This window comes from Panthera pardus, unplaced genomic scaffold (genome assembly GCF_024362965.1).
Source record: "Panthera pardus isolate Hobbes unplaced genomic scaffold, ASM2436296v1 HiC_scaffold_11, whole genome shotgun sequence".
Lineage (NCBI taxonomy): Eukaryota > Metazoa > Chordata > Mammalia > Carnivora > Felidae > Panthera > Panthera pardus.
In genome coordinates, this window is record NW_026526666.1 from 15,223,467 (window position 1) to 15,235,604 (window position 12,138).

A 12,138-nucleotide genomic window follows, 5' to 3' on the forward strand; every position below is an offset into this window, starting at 1 on the left:
ATTTCCTCTTTGGGTTTTCTACTAGGCTCTATGTAGCTGTTGCATTTACTGCATAAGAGAAAATGACCTGAGTATCCTACCCTTTGTTGTAGTGAAACCCATGTGGAAGATGAAGAAGGTCTCTACGACTGTGTTTATGGGGAAGACGAAGGTGGAGAAGTCTACGAGGACTTAATGAAGGCAGAGGAAGCACATCAAGCCGTAGGATCTCACTTGCCTTATTGTTAAAGTTACTTTGAGTATCTTATTAGGAAAGTGATTCCTTGCAAGACTAATTAATATAATTATTTGTGTAACTTCTGCTAGAATAGGCTTTTGTTTTCTTTTTACCTTTGCTAGCTTTTAACTACATAATCATGATTTATTGCATTTGGAGACACATACACCCAGCATTTTATAGTTCACAACAACCAGAGGGAATCTCTGGTCTAGTCCTTGAATTCTACTTGTCAGGAAGGAAAGTCTGAGAGAGAAATGCCACCCAGCTAAATAGTGCCAGAGTGGCAGTAGAACATAATTTCAGGGAATTGTGAAAGGATTCTTCTTATCATGAAAGGAAATCTTCTCTTACAAAGCAGTTTAATCTTCTTTAAATTTGATGTAGCATAAAATATATGTTAAAGAATATTTCTTCATATTTGTTCAGGGGTTGATAAGAGGTATTTTTTACTTTTGTTTCATTATAGGTTTCCTAGTATTTTTACTGTTTTATAAATTTAGTTTCAGATATTGTCATAGTCAGTATGCACGCACAGAGGTTAATCTGCCACAAAAATATCTAAAACATTCAGAAAGAATTACTCTGAATTATTTTCTCACCTATAATTTGAAACAAAAAAAATGGTCAGTCGTGTAGGCTTTTATTAATCTTTAAAAAATTTTTTTTAATGTTTATTTATTTTTGAGAGAGGGAGAGACAGAGCATGAACAGGGGAGGAGCAGAGAGAGAGGGAGACACAGAGTCCAAAGCAGGTTCCAGGCTCTGAGCTGTCAGCACAGAGCCTGATGTGGGGCTCAAACCCACGAACCACGAGATCATGACCTGAGCCGAAGTCGGACGCTTAACTGACTGAGCCACCGAGGCACCCCATTATTAATCTTTTTTTTATACAAAACCCTTTCCTCATCAGCTAGGTGGTAGTATGGGATTTTTTAGTGCTGTGATGAATTTCCTCAGCTCTCTTTGTAGTCTTGGCTTTCATAAAAGGCTGGTGGGTTGTCCAGTGCCCCAGATAGGGAGAGTAGCTTCTGTGGGATGGAAACAAGTTACCTGGCCTGTATTTGGTAGTGAATGAGCTTTAACCTACTGTGTGAGCTGACAGGCTGCCTGTGGCAGTATTTTGACTATTTTTAGGTGACAGGGTATCATCTGTATCTCCTAATATAATTATCATCTGCTCAGGGTACCAGCAAAGTCTTGAGTGTGTCTCCCAAGGACAGTCTTCATTCAGCTGACAGTGCTGGGTGGTTTCTATGGGGCAGGGTTCACAGCAGTGATAATTTAAATGCATGGGGCCCTTCTTGTGTACTTCTCAGGGTGGTATAGGTGCTCTACCAGGATAGCTCATTTACAGCTCCTTGGGGTTGGATCTGTAGTTCTCACTGTTGTGTGGAGGAGAAGACTGAGACATGGAGAAAATAGGTAACTTATTCACAAGAACCAGCGAATTACAGAAAAACTGGTACTTGAGCCCAGTTCTACCTGAGGCCCACACCTTCCATCTTAATATTATGCTCTGCTACCTCCAGTCTTAACACCTAGTGGAAGAGCCAAACACGAGAATGTTAATTCTTCACAAAATGTATTTTAAGATTTTTATTTATCAAATGTCCTTTTGATATTTTGCAAGTATTTCTACAGCACTTGTAAAGTACGCTGTACGTTAAGAATACTATATGACACCATGGGTGATGTTTCCAGAATGAATAACATTTATAATGAAAGAGATTTTTTTTTCAGTATAAAGAGGGTGTATCCTCAGAAGTTTATTTTTAATTATATAAACCTTTTTCATTTACATTGTTCAAAATTTTAAGAACAGATACTTCTTAAATGCCATAAATAGATCTTTTGGTTGTGTTTTATTAAAATGGAAAGCTTAAGAAAATCAGTAGTTTTGAGTTCTTTCTATGTACTACCAGAGAGATTAATTAATACATGTGTTTGATTAAATCATTTTTTTGATAACTCTAATTGCAGAAATGTCCAGAAAATGACATACGAAGTTGCTGCCTAGCAGAAATTAAGCAGACAGAAGAAAAATACACAGAAACGTTGGAGTCAATAGAAAAAGTAAGTTATCAGGTATTATTTTTGATGTCCAAATAGTGCATTTTATGGTTAATATATGAGACTCAGTGTGTCTTCTGTATGCTTTCTAATTTTCAGTAAAACAAGCAGACTTACTTACTCCACAACTAGTTACTGATTTCTTAGTATCTGAATGGCACTGTGCTAGGCACTGAGTATATAGCAATAGACACAACAAAACTCTTGTTCTCATGACACTTTCTGTCTCCTAGGAGGGTTTATAATTTAAGCAAGTAAGTGGGCCAGGCGGTGATAAATTCTCTGAAGAAAAACCAGTCAGGGAAAGAGGACAGAGAGTGATGTGGGTGGGCTGGTGGTACTTTATGTAAAGCAGTAATGGAAGGCCTCTTTAGTAAGATCACATTTTAGCAGACAGCTGAGGAAATTGAGGGAGCAAGCCATGCCAACATCCCAGAGATGACGGTTCCTGGGAGAAAGGCCCTCAGATGAGACAGTGTTCTGTGTTTCAAGGAGTAGCAGTAGTCCAGGTGTCTGAAGCAGCGTGAGTGAAGAGAGGCAGGGAGAGCAAAGAGCTGGTGAGCTACCGCATCGTGTTGGGGGGCACAGAGAACACCTCGCTCAAAGCTGGAGTGTGTGAGTAGAAGTGACATGATCTAATGTAAGTTTCTTCACAGCGTATTCTGACTTTTTGGGAGAAAAGTTAGAAGGATATTGCAATAATCAGATTGACAGAACATGGCAGTATTTGTAGAGCTGGTAGGGAATGGTCATATTCTGAATACATTTTGAAAGTAGAGCTGAGCGGATTAGATGATAAATCAGGTGAAGGGTATATGGGAAAGGGAGCAATCAAGAACGCTAGGCTTATAGCATGAATAGTTGTTGTGTGAGTAGTAAAGATGGTTACTGAGCTGAGGAGGACAGGTCTGGGAATCACGAGTCTGTTGGGACATTCTACATTTGCAATATCTATTAGCTTCCAAGGGGCTGTGTTGAGGAGGGAGTTAGATACATGAGGCTGGCATTAAGGGGAGAGGTTGACAAATAGATGGGGCCATTATCATTACACAATGGCTTATAAGGTCAGTGGTACTGGATGAATTCACCTAGGGAATGAATGTTGATGAAGGAGAGATTTGAGGCCACCTCTGGCAAGTTCTACATTTAGAGGTTAAGAAAATGAGAATAAGGAGATAGTTCTAGATGTTTAGGAAAAGAGTTGAAGGTTTTGCAGAGTTGTTTAGGAGAGAGGGGGAATAAATGGACTAGGGAAATGTAGGATTATGCATTATCACAGGCTCAATTGAAAATTAGACTATTGATCTAGTTCATATTTAACTTCTTAGGTACAGGCACAACATATATGGCAAGCTAGATTTAACAAGGGTTTTTGTTTTTCCAGAAAAGCATGCTGGAAGAAGAAAGGGTAAGGGAAGTGATTCTCATGATGGTTTATGGAGTGTAAACTTGGTAGGGAGGAAGTGAGGACATGAGAGAGATAGAATGATCAGTGGATTGGCAGACCCGGTGGGGTTAAAGAATTCTTTAAAGGAATGAGCTATAAAGGTAGGAGGTCGTGATCAGAGAGTTGATTACTTAAAATTAATGCTATAGAGCCTATGTAGTTGTTGATAATGAGAAGGTCTTGGAATATGACCTCCAGAGTAGAGAGCCGAGCTAGGATGGAGCACAAGATGACCGGCAGTTAAGGATCTAAAAGGCCAGACTATCGGAAGGATGATCTGCACAGATACTGAGATTGTCAAGAACAGACATGGGAGTCATAATGGAGAGAGATATGGTAGGCCAGGAACTAACATTCTCAAGGAATGAAGGGTAAGATCAAGGCATTTGAGAGTATTTTGTATCAGTCCTGTATCTCCAAAATATTGCCTTTTTTTTTTTTTTTTTTTTCCAATTCAGCCAACAGTGTTCTTTTTTTTATTATTACTTTCAGGAGTATTCATTGCCTAAACCTTTTATTTTATACTTTAAATGAATTAACTTACGTTTATGTCTTTATATGTCTGTTTAAGTATAAAATCTTTAAGATAGAGAAAATAGTTTCTGCTTTTTTCTTGGTATTCATTATATGGATAAACAATAGACTTTCAATAAATATTGATCATTTGTTAATGAAAAACTATTATATAGATTAGGATAAATTGTGCTTAATTATTATTTCTCTTTCCTATCCTTGTAGTATTTCATGGCACCGCTAAAAAGATTTCTGACAGCAGCAGAATTTGATTCAGTATTCATCAACATTCCTGTAAGTAAAAATAGACTAGCTAAAATTGTGGTATATTACTGTAAAATCTCAATCATCTTATTGGGTTCTAGATTCCTACTTTAATATTCTCCTGTGTTCTTTTTTTTTTTCAATATATGAAATTTATTGTCAAATTGGTTTCCATACAACACCCAGTGCTCATCCCAAAAGGTACCCTCCTCAATACCCATCACCCACCCTCCCCTCCCTCCCACCCCCCATCAACCCTCAGTTTGTTCTCAGTTTTTAACAGTCTCTTATGCTTTGGCTCTCTCCCACTCTAACCTCTTTTTTTTTTTTTTTTTTTTCTTTTTCCTTCCCCTCCTCCATGGGTTTCTGTTAAGTTTCTCAGGATCCACATAAGAGTGAAAACATATGGTATCTGTCTTTCTCTGTATGGCTTATTTCACTTAGCATCACACTCTCTAGTTCCATCCACGTTGCTACAAAGGGCCATATTTCGTTCTTTCCCATTGCCATGTAGTACTCCATTGTGTATATAAACCACAATTTCTTTATCCATTCATCAGTTGATGGACATTTAGGCTCTTTCCATAATTTGGCTATTGTTGAGAGTGCTGCTATAAACATTGGGGTACAAGTGCCCCTATGCATCAGTACTCCTGTATCCCTTGGGTAAATTCCTAGCAGTGCTATTGCTGGGTCATAGGGTAGGTCTATTTTTAATTTTCTGAGGAACCTCCACACTGCTTTCCAGAGCGGCTGCACCAATTTGCATTCCCACCAACAGTGCAAGGGTTCCCGTTTCTCCACATCCTCGCCAGCATCTACAGTCTCCTGATTTGTTCATTTTGGCCACTCTGACTGGCGTGAGGTGATCTCTGAGTGTGGTTTTGATTTGTATTTTCCTGATGAGGAGCGACGTTGAGCATCTTTTCTTGTGCCTGTTGGCCATCTGGATGTCTTCTTTAGAGAAGTGTCTATTCATGTTTTCTGCCCATTTCTTCACTGGGTTATTTGTTTTTCGGGTGTGGAGTTTGGTGAGCTCTTTATAGATTTTGGATACTAGCCCTTTGTCCGATATGTCGTTTGCAAATATCTTTTCCCATTCTGTTGGTTGCCTTTTAGTTTTGTTGGTTGTTTCCTTTGCTGTGCAGAAGCTTTTTATCTTCATAAGGTCCCAGTAATTCATTTTTGCTTTTAATTCCCTTGCCTTTGGGGATGTGTCGAGTAAGAGATTGCTACGGCTGAGGTCAGAGAGGTCTTTTCCTGCTTTCTCCTCTAGGGTTTTGATGGTTTCCTGTCTCACATTCAGGTCCTTTATCCATTTTGAGTTTATTTTTGTGAATGGTGTGAGAAAGTGGTCTAGTTTCAACCTTCTGCATGTTGCTGTCCAGTTCTCCCAGCACCATTTGTTAAAGAGACTGTCTTTTTTCCATTGGATGTTCTTTCCTGCTTTGTCAAAGATGAGTTGGCCATACGTTTGTGGGTCTAGTTCTGGGGTTTCTATTCTATTCCATTGGTCTATGTGTCTGTTTTTGTGCCAATACCATGCTGTCTTGATGATGACAGCTTTGTAGTAGAGGCTAAAGTCTGGGATTGTGATGCCTCCTGCTTTGGTCTTCTTCTTCAAAATTACTTTGGCTATTCGGGGCCTTTTGTGGTTCCATATGAATTTTAGAATTGCTTGTTATACTTTCGAGAAGAATGCTGGTGCAATTTTGATTGGGATTGCATTGAATGTGTAGATAGCTTTGGGTAGTATTGACATTTTGACAATATTTATTCTTCCAATCCATGAGCAGGGAATGTCTTTCCATTTCTTTATATCTTCTTCAATTACCTTCATAAGCTTTCTATAGTTTTCAGCATACAGATCTTTTACATCTTTGGTTAGATTTATTCCTAGGTATTTTATGCTTCTTGGTGCAATTGTGAATGGGATCAGTTTCTTTATTTGTCTTTCTGTTGCTTCATTGTTAGTGTATAAGAATGCAACTGATTTCTGTACATTGATTTTGTATCCTGCAACTTTGCTGAATTCATGTATCAGTTCTAGCAGACTTTTGGTGGAGTCTATCAGATTTTCCATGTATAATATCATGTCATCTGCAAAAAGCGAAAGCTTGACTTCATCTTTGCCAATTTTGATGCCTTTGATTTCCTTTTGTTGTCTGATTGCTGATGCTAGAACTTCCAGCACTATGTTAAACAACAGCGGTGAGAGTGGGCATCCCTGTCGTGTTCCTGATCTCAGGGAAAAAGCTCTCAGTTTTTCCCCATTGAGGATGATGGTAGCTGTGGGCTTTTCATAAATGGCTTTGATGCTGTGTAAGTATGTTCCTTCTATCCCGACTTTCTCAAGGGTTTTTATTAAGAAAGGGTGCTGGATTTTGTCAAAGGCCTTTTCTGCATTGATTGACAGGATCATATGGTTCTTATCTTTTCTTTTATTAATGTGATGTATCACGTTGGTTGATTTGCGAATGTTGAACCAGCCCTGCATCCCAGGAATGAATCCCACTTGATCATGGTGAATAATTCTTTTTATATGCTGTTGAATTCGATTTGCTAGTATCTTATTGAGAATTTTTGCATCCATATTCATCAGGGATATTGGCCTGTAGTTCTCTTTTTTTACTGGGTCTCTGGTTTAGGAATCAAAGTAATACTGGCTTCATAGAATGAGTCTGGAAGTTTTCCTTCCCTTTCTATTTCTTGGAATAGCTTGAGAAGGATAGGTATTATCTCTGCTTTAAACGTCTGGTAGAACTCCCCTGGGAAGCCATCTGGTCCTGGACTCTTATTTGTTGGGAGATTTTTGATAACCGATTCAATTTCTTCGCTGGCTATGGGTCTGTTCAAGCTTTCTATTTCCTCCTGATTGAGTTTTGGAAGAGTGTGGGTGTTTAGGAATTTGTCCATTTCTTTTAGGTTGTCCAGTTTGTTGGCATATAATTTTTCATAGTATTCCCTGATAATTGTTTGTATCTCTGAGGGATTGGTTGTAATCATTCCATTTTCATTCATGATTTTATCTATTTGGGTCATCTCCCTTTTCTTTTTGAGAAGCCTGGCTAGAAGTTTGTCAATTTTGTTAATTTTTTCAAAAAACCAACTCTTGGTTTTGTTGATCTGCTCTACCATTTTTTTAGATTCTATATTGTTTATTTCTGCTCTGATCTTTATTATTTCTCTTCTTGTGCTGGGTTTAGGCTGCCTTTGCTGTTCTGCTTCTATTTCCTTTAGGTGTGCTGTTAGATTTTGTATTTGGGATTTTTCTTGTTTCTTGAGATAGGCCTGGATTGCAATGTATTTTCCTCTCAGGACTGCCTTCGCTGCATCCCAAAGCGTTTGGATTGTTGTATTTTCATTTTCGTTTGTTTCCATATATTTTTTAATTTCTTCTCTAATTGCCTGGTTGACCCACTCATTCGTTAGTAGGGTGTTCTTTAACCTCCATGCTTTTGGAGGTTTTCCAGACTTTTTCCTGTGGTTGATTTCAAGCTTCATAGCATTGTGGTCTGAAAGTATGCATGTATACTTATGAAGGGCTGTTTTGTGACCCAGTATATGATCTGTCTTGGAGAATGTTCCATGTGCACTCGAGAAGAAAGTATATTCTGTTGCTTTGGGATGCAGAGTTCTAAATAGATCTGTCAAGTCCATCTGATCTGTTGTGTCATTCAGGGCCCTTGTTTCTTTATTGACCGTGTGTCTAGATGATCTATCCATTTCTGTAAGTGGGGTGTTAAAGTCCCCTGCAATTACCACATTCTTATCAATAAGGTTGCTTATGTTTATGAGTAATTGTTTTATATATTTGGGGGCTCCAGTATTCAGTGCATAGACATTTATAGTTGTTAGCTCTTCCTGATGGATAGACCCTGTAATTATTATATAATGCCCTTCTTCATCTCTTGTTACAGCCTTTAATTGAAAGTCTAGTTTGTCTGATATAAGTATGGCTACTCCAGCTTTCTTTTGGCTTCCAGTAGCATGATAAATAGTTCTCCATCCCCTCACTCTCAATCTAAAGGTGTCCTCAGATCTAAAATGAGTCTCTTGTAGACAGCAAATAGATGGGTCTTGTTTTTTATCCATTCTGATACCCTATGTCTTTTGGTTGGTGCATTTAATCCATTTACATTCAGTGTTATTATAGAAAGATACGGGTTTAGAGTCATTGTGATGTCTGTATGATTTATGCTTGTAGTGATGTCTCTGGTACTTTGTCTCACAGGATCCCCCTTAGGATCTCTTGTAGGGCTGGTTTCGTGGTGACAAATTCCTTCAGTTTTTGTTTGTTTGGGAAGACCTTTATCTCTCCTTCTATTCTAAATGACAGACTTGCTGGATAAAGGACTCTCGGCTGCATATTTTTTCTGTTCAGCACATTAAAGATCTCGTGCCAGTCCTTTCTGGCCTGCCAAGTTTCAAAAGAGAGATCAGTCACAAGTCTTATAGGTCTCCCTTTATATGTTAGGGCACGTTTACCCTTTGCTGCTTTCAGAATTTTTTCTTTATCCTTGTATTTTGCCAGTTTCACTATGATATGTCGTGCAGAAGATCGATTCAAGTTACGTCTGAAGGGAGTTAGTTCTCTGTGCCTCTTGGATTTCAGTGCCTTTTTCCTTCCCCAGTTCAGGGAAGTTCTCAGCTATAATTTCTTCAAGTACCCCTTCAGCGCCTTTCCCTCTCTCTTCCTCCTCTGGGATACCAATTATGCGTATATTATTTCTTTTTAGTGTATCACTTAGTTCTCTAATTTTCCCCTCATACTTCTGGATTTTTTTTATCTCTTTTTCTCAGCTTCCTGTTTTTCCATAACTTTATCTTCTAGTTCACGTATTCTGTCCTCTGCCTCTTCAATCTGAGCCGTCGTTGTTTCCATTTTGTTTTGCATTTTGTTTAAAGCGTTTTTCAGCTCCTCGTGACTGTTCCTTAGTCCCTTGATCTCTGTAGCAAGAGATTCTCTGCTGTCCTCTATACTGTTTTCAAGCCCAGCGATTAATTTTATGATTATTATTCTAAATTCACTTCTGTTATATTATTTAAATCCTTTTTGATCAGTTCATTAGCTGTTGTTATTTCCTGGAGATTCTTCTGAGGGGAATTCTTCCGTTTGGTCATTTTGGAGAGTCCCTGGCGTGGTGAGGACCTGCAGGGCACTTCCCCTGTGCTGTGGTGTATAACTGGAACTGGTGGGCGGAGCCGCAGTCAGACCTGATGTCTGCCCCCAGCCCACCACTGGGGCCACAGTCAGACTGGTGTGTGCCTTCTCTTCCCCTCTCCTAGGGGCGGGATTCACTGTGGGGTGGCGTGGCCCATCTGGGCCACTTGCACGCTGCCAGCCTTGTGGTGCTGGGGATCTGGCATATTAGCTGGGGTGGATAGGCAAGGTGCACGGGGGCAGGAGGGGCAGGCTTAGCTCGCTTCTCCTTAGGTGATCCACTTCAGGAGGGGCCCTGTGGCAGCGGGAGGGAGTCAGATCCGCTGCCAGAGGTTTGGCTCCGCAGAAGCACAGAGTTGGGTGTTTGTGCGGAGCAAGCAAGCTCCCTGGCAGGGACTGGTTCCCTTTGGGATTTTGGCTGGGGGATGGGCGAGGGAGATGGCACTGGCGAGCGCCTTTGTTCCCCGCCAAACAGCTCTATCGTCGCGGGGCTCAGCAGCTCTCCCTCCCGTTGTCCTCCAGCCCTCCCGTTCTCCAAGCAGAGCTGTTGGCTTATAACCTTCCAGATGTCAAGTCCCGCTTGCTGTCGGAATACACACCATCCGGCCCCTCTGCTTTTGCCAGCCAGACTGGGGGCTCTGCTTGGCCGGCGGGCTGCCCCTCTGCCCCGGCTCCCTCCCGCCAGTCCGTGCAGCACACACTGCCTCTCCGCCCTTCCTACCCTCTTCGTGGGCCTCTTGTCTGCGCTTGGCTCTGGAGACTCCGTTCTGCTAGTCTTCTGGTGGTTTTCTGGGTTATTGAGGCAGGTGTAGGTGGAATCTAAGTGATCAGCAGGATGCGTGGTAAGCCCAGCGTCCTCCTGCGCCGCCATCCTCCTATCTCTTCTCCTGTATTCTTTAAGAATTTTAACTATCTTGGGGCACCTGGGTGGCTCAGTTGGTTGATTGTCCAACTCTGGATTTTGGCTCAGGTCATGATGTCATGGTTTGTGGGTTCGAGCCCTGCATCGGATTCCACGCTGGGTATGAAGCCTGTTTGAGATATTCTCAATCCGTTTCTCTGCCCCTCCCCAGCTTGCTCTCTCTTTTTCAAAGTAAATAAACTTTAAAAAAATAAATTAAAAAATTTTTTTTAAATAAAAGAATTTTAACTCTTTTTTGCCTCTTGAGTTCTTATATCCTTATTTTCTAGAAATAAGGGATTTACCATATCTTCAACCAAAGTCAGTCAGAATGTAAGCTGAAAACATGTGGATAAGATCATAAAATTATCCTTAACTGCTTGTCAAGAAGAGGTAGTCTTAGTTAAATAATCCCTGGTGCCACTGTCTCTTTGCCTTGTGTGAGCCCCCTTCAGTCCCACTCCTTGCTCTATTCTGCCAGTCCCTCAACCCCATCCTGTACACACTGTCCTGAGGGCATCCGTTTCCTCCACTTTCTTGCCTCTACTCTGATTTCAGTTGTACTAACCTTAATTCCCATTTCTGAAATACACTACTTCCTTATGACTTAAAAATCCATTTTAGTGGTTATTTGTAAGTGTTTTTCTTCACATTTATGTAAGCATTTTGGGTTTCAGAGCACCTTACAATGATCTTATGATCCTTAGAGTATAGTTGTGCACAAGCATTGAAACAGACCAAATGCTATGCCAACCGAGGTCATGCTAGGCAACATTCAAGTTCTTAAACCTTTAAAACTGGCTCGGATTTAATATATAGCTTATGTATACTATATATAAGCTTTTATGCATAAGCTTGCTTGTCTTACCTGCAAGTTTCCTGCTATTTTGGTTCTGTGCATTCAGTGTTGATGTGTATCAGTCACGTAGCTGGTTGTTGTCCTTGTCCCCGATTATGGGCAGATGAAGACATTCTCATTGATTTGTAGCATAGCAGGAAGAACAAGGTCAAAATATGAGATGAACGTTTAGCATAAAACAAACTGCACGTTCTAGGAAGATGAGCATCTTGAACCACCTTAATACGGTCACTGTAACTTAGGACTTCTTTGACAGTCCTTAATCTTATGGCTTTTCCATGCTCTTCAGCAAAAGGGCAGGGCCAGCATATTCCTGTTTCCTTTCCATCCTACTAAGGAAAGGGCATGCTGTGAAGTTGGTGTGTACACCAAGGTACAGGGAAGAGCTAATGCGAGAATTGGCACCTTGATTAGAATTTCCTCATTTTCTGGCTATGACGTGTATTTCCTGCCTGACGGAAAATTACTTGCTTATCAGGAAAAAGGTAAAATTCTGACTTCTGAGATACTCTAGTAAACTGCCTAGTACAATTTATCTGCTCTTTATTTATGCCATTAGTAGTCTAGTTTCAGGTAATTTAGTGTGATTATTGTTAGCTTAGCATCAGGACACCACTAATTGACCAAAGTACAGATCTACATTTTTATGTCCCAAGGACATGAATCATTACTTTATCCCGTCAATAAAACATTAAGCACT

At 40.3% G+C, this 12,138-nt stretch overlaps 1 protein-coding gene across 1 annotated transcript in view; it reads left to right on the forward strand.

Moving 5' to 3' along the window:
• Positions 1-12,138, forward strand: part of VAV3 (vav guanine nucleotide exchange factor 3) — a 358,407-nt gene that overhangs the window by 168,684 nt on the left and 177,585 nt on the right. The window contains exons 5-7 of the mRNA XM_053891674.1: positions 93-201; positions 2,201-2,293; positions 4,476-4,544. Of these exons, the coding sequence (XP_053747649.1) occupies positions 93-201; positions 2,201-2,293; positions 4,476-4,544 (271 nt within the window). The remainder of the gene's footprint in view (positions 1-92; positions 202-2,200; positions 2,294-4,475; positions 4,545-12,138) is intronic.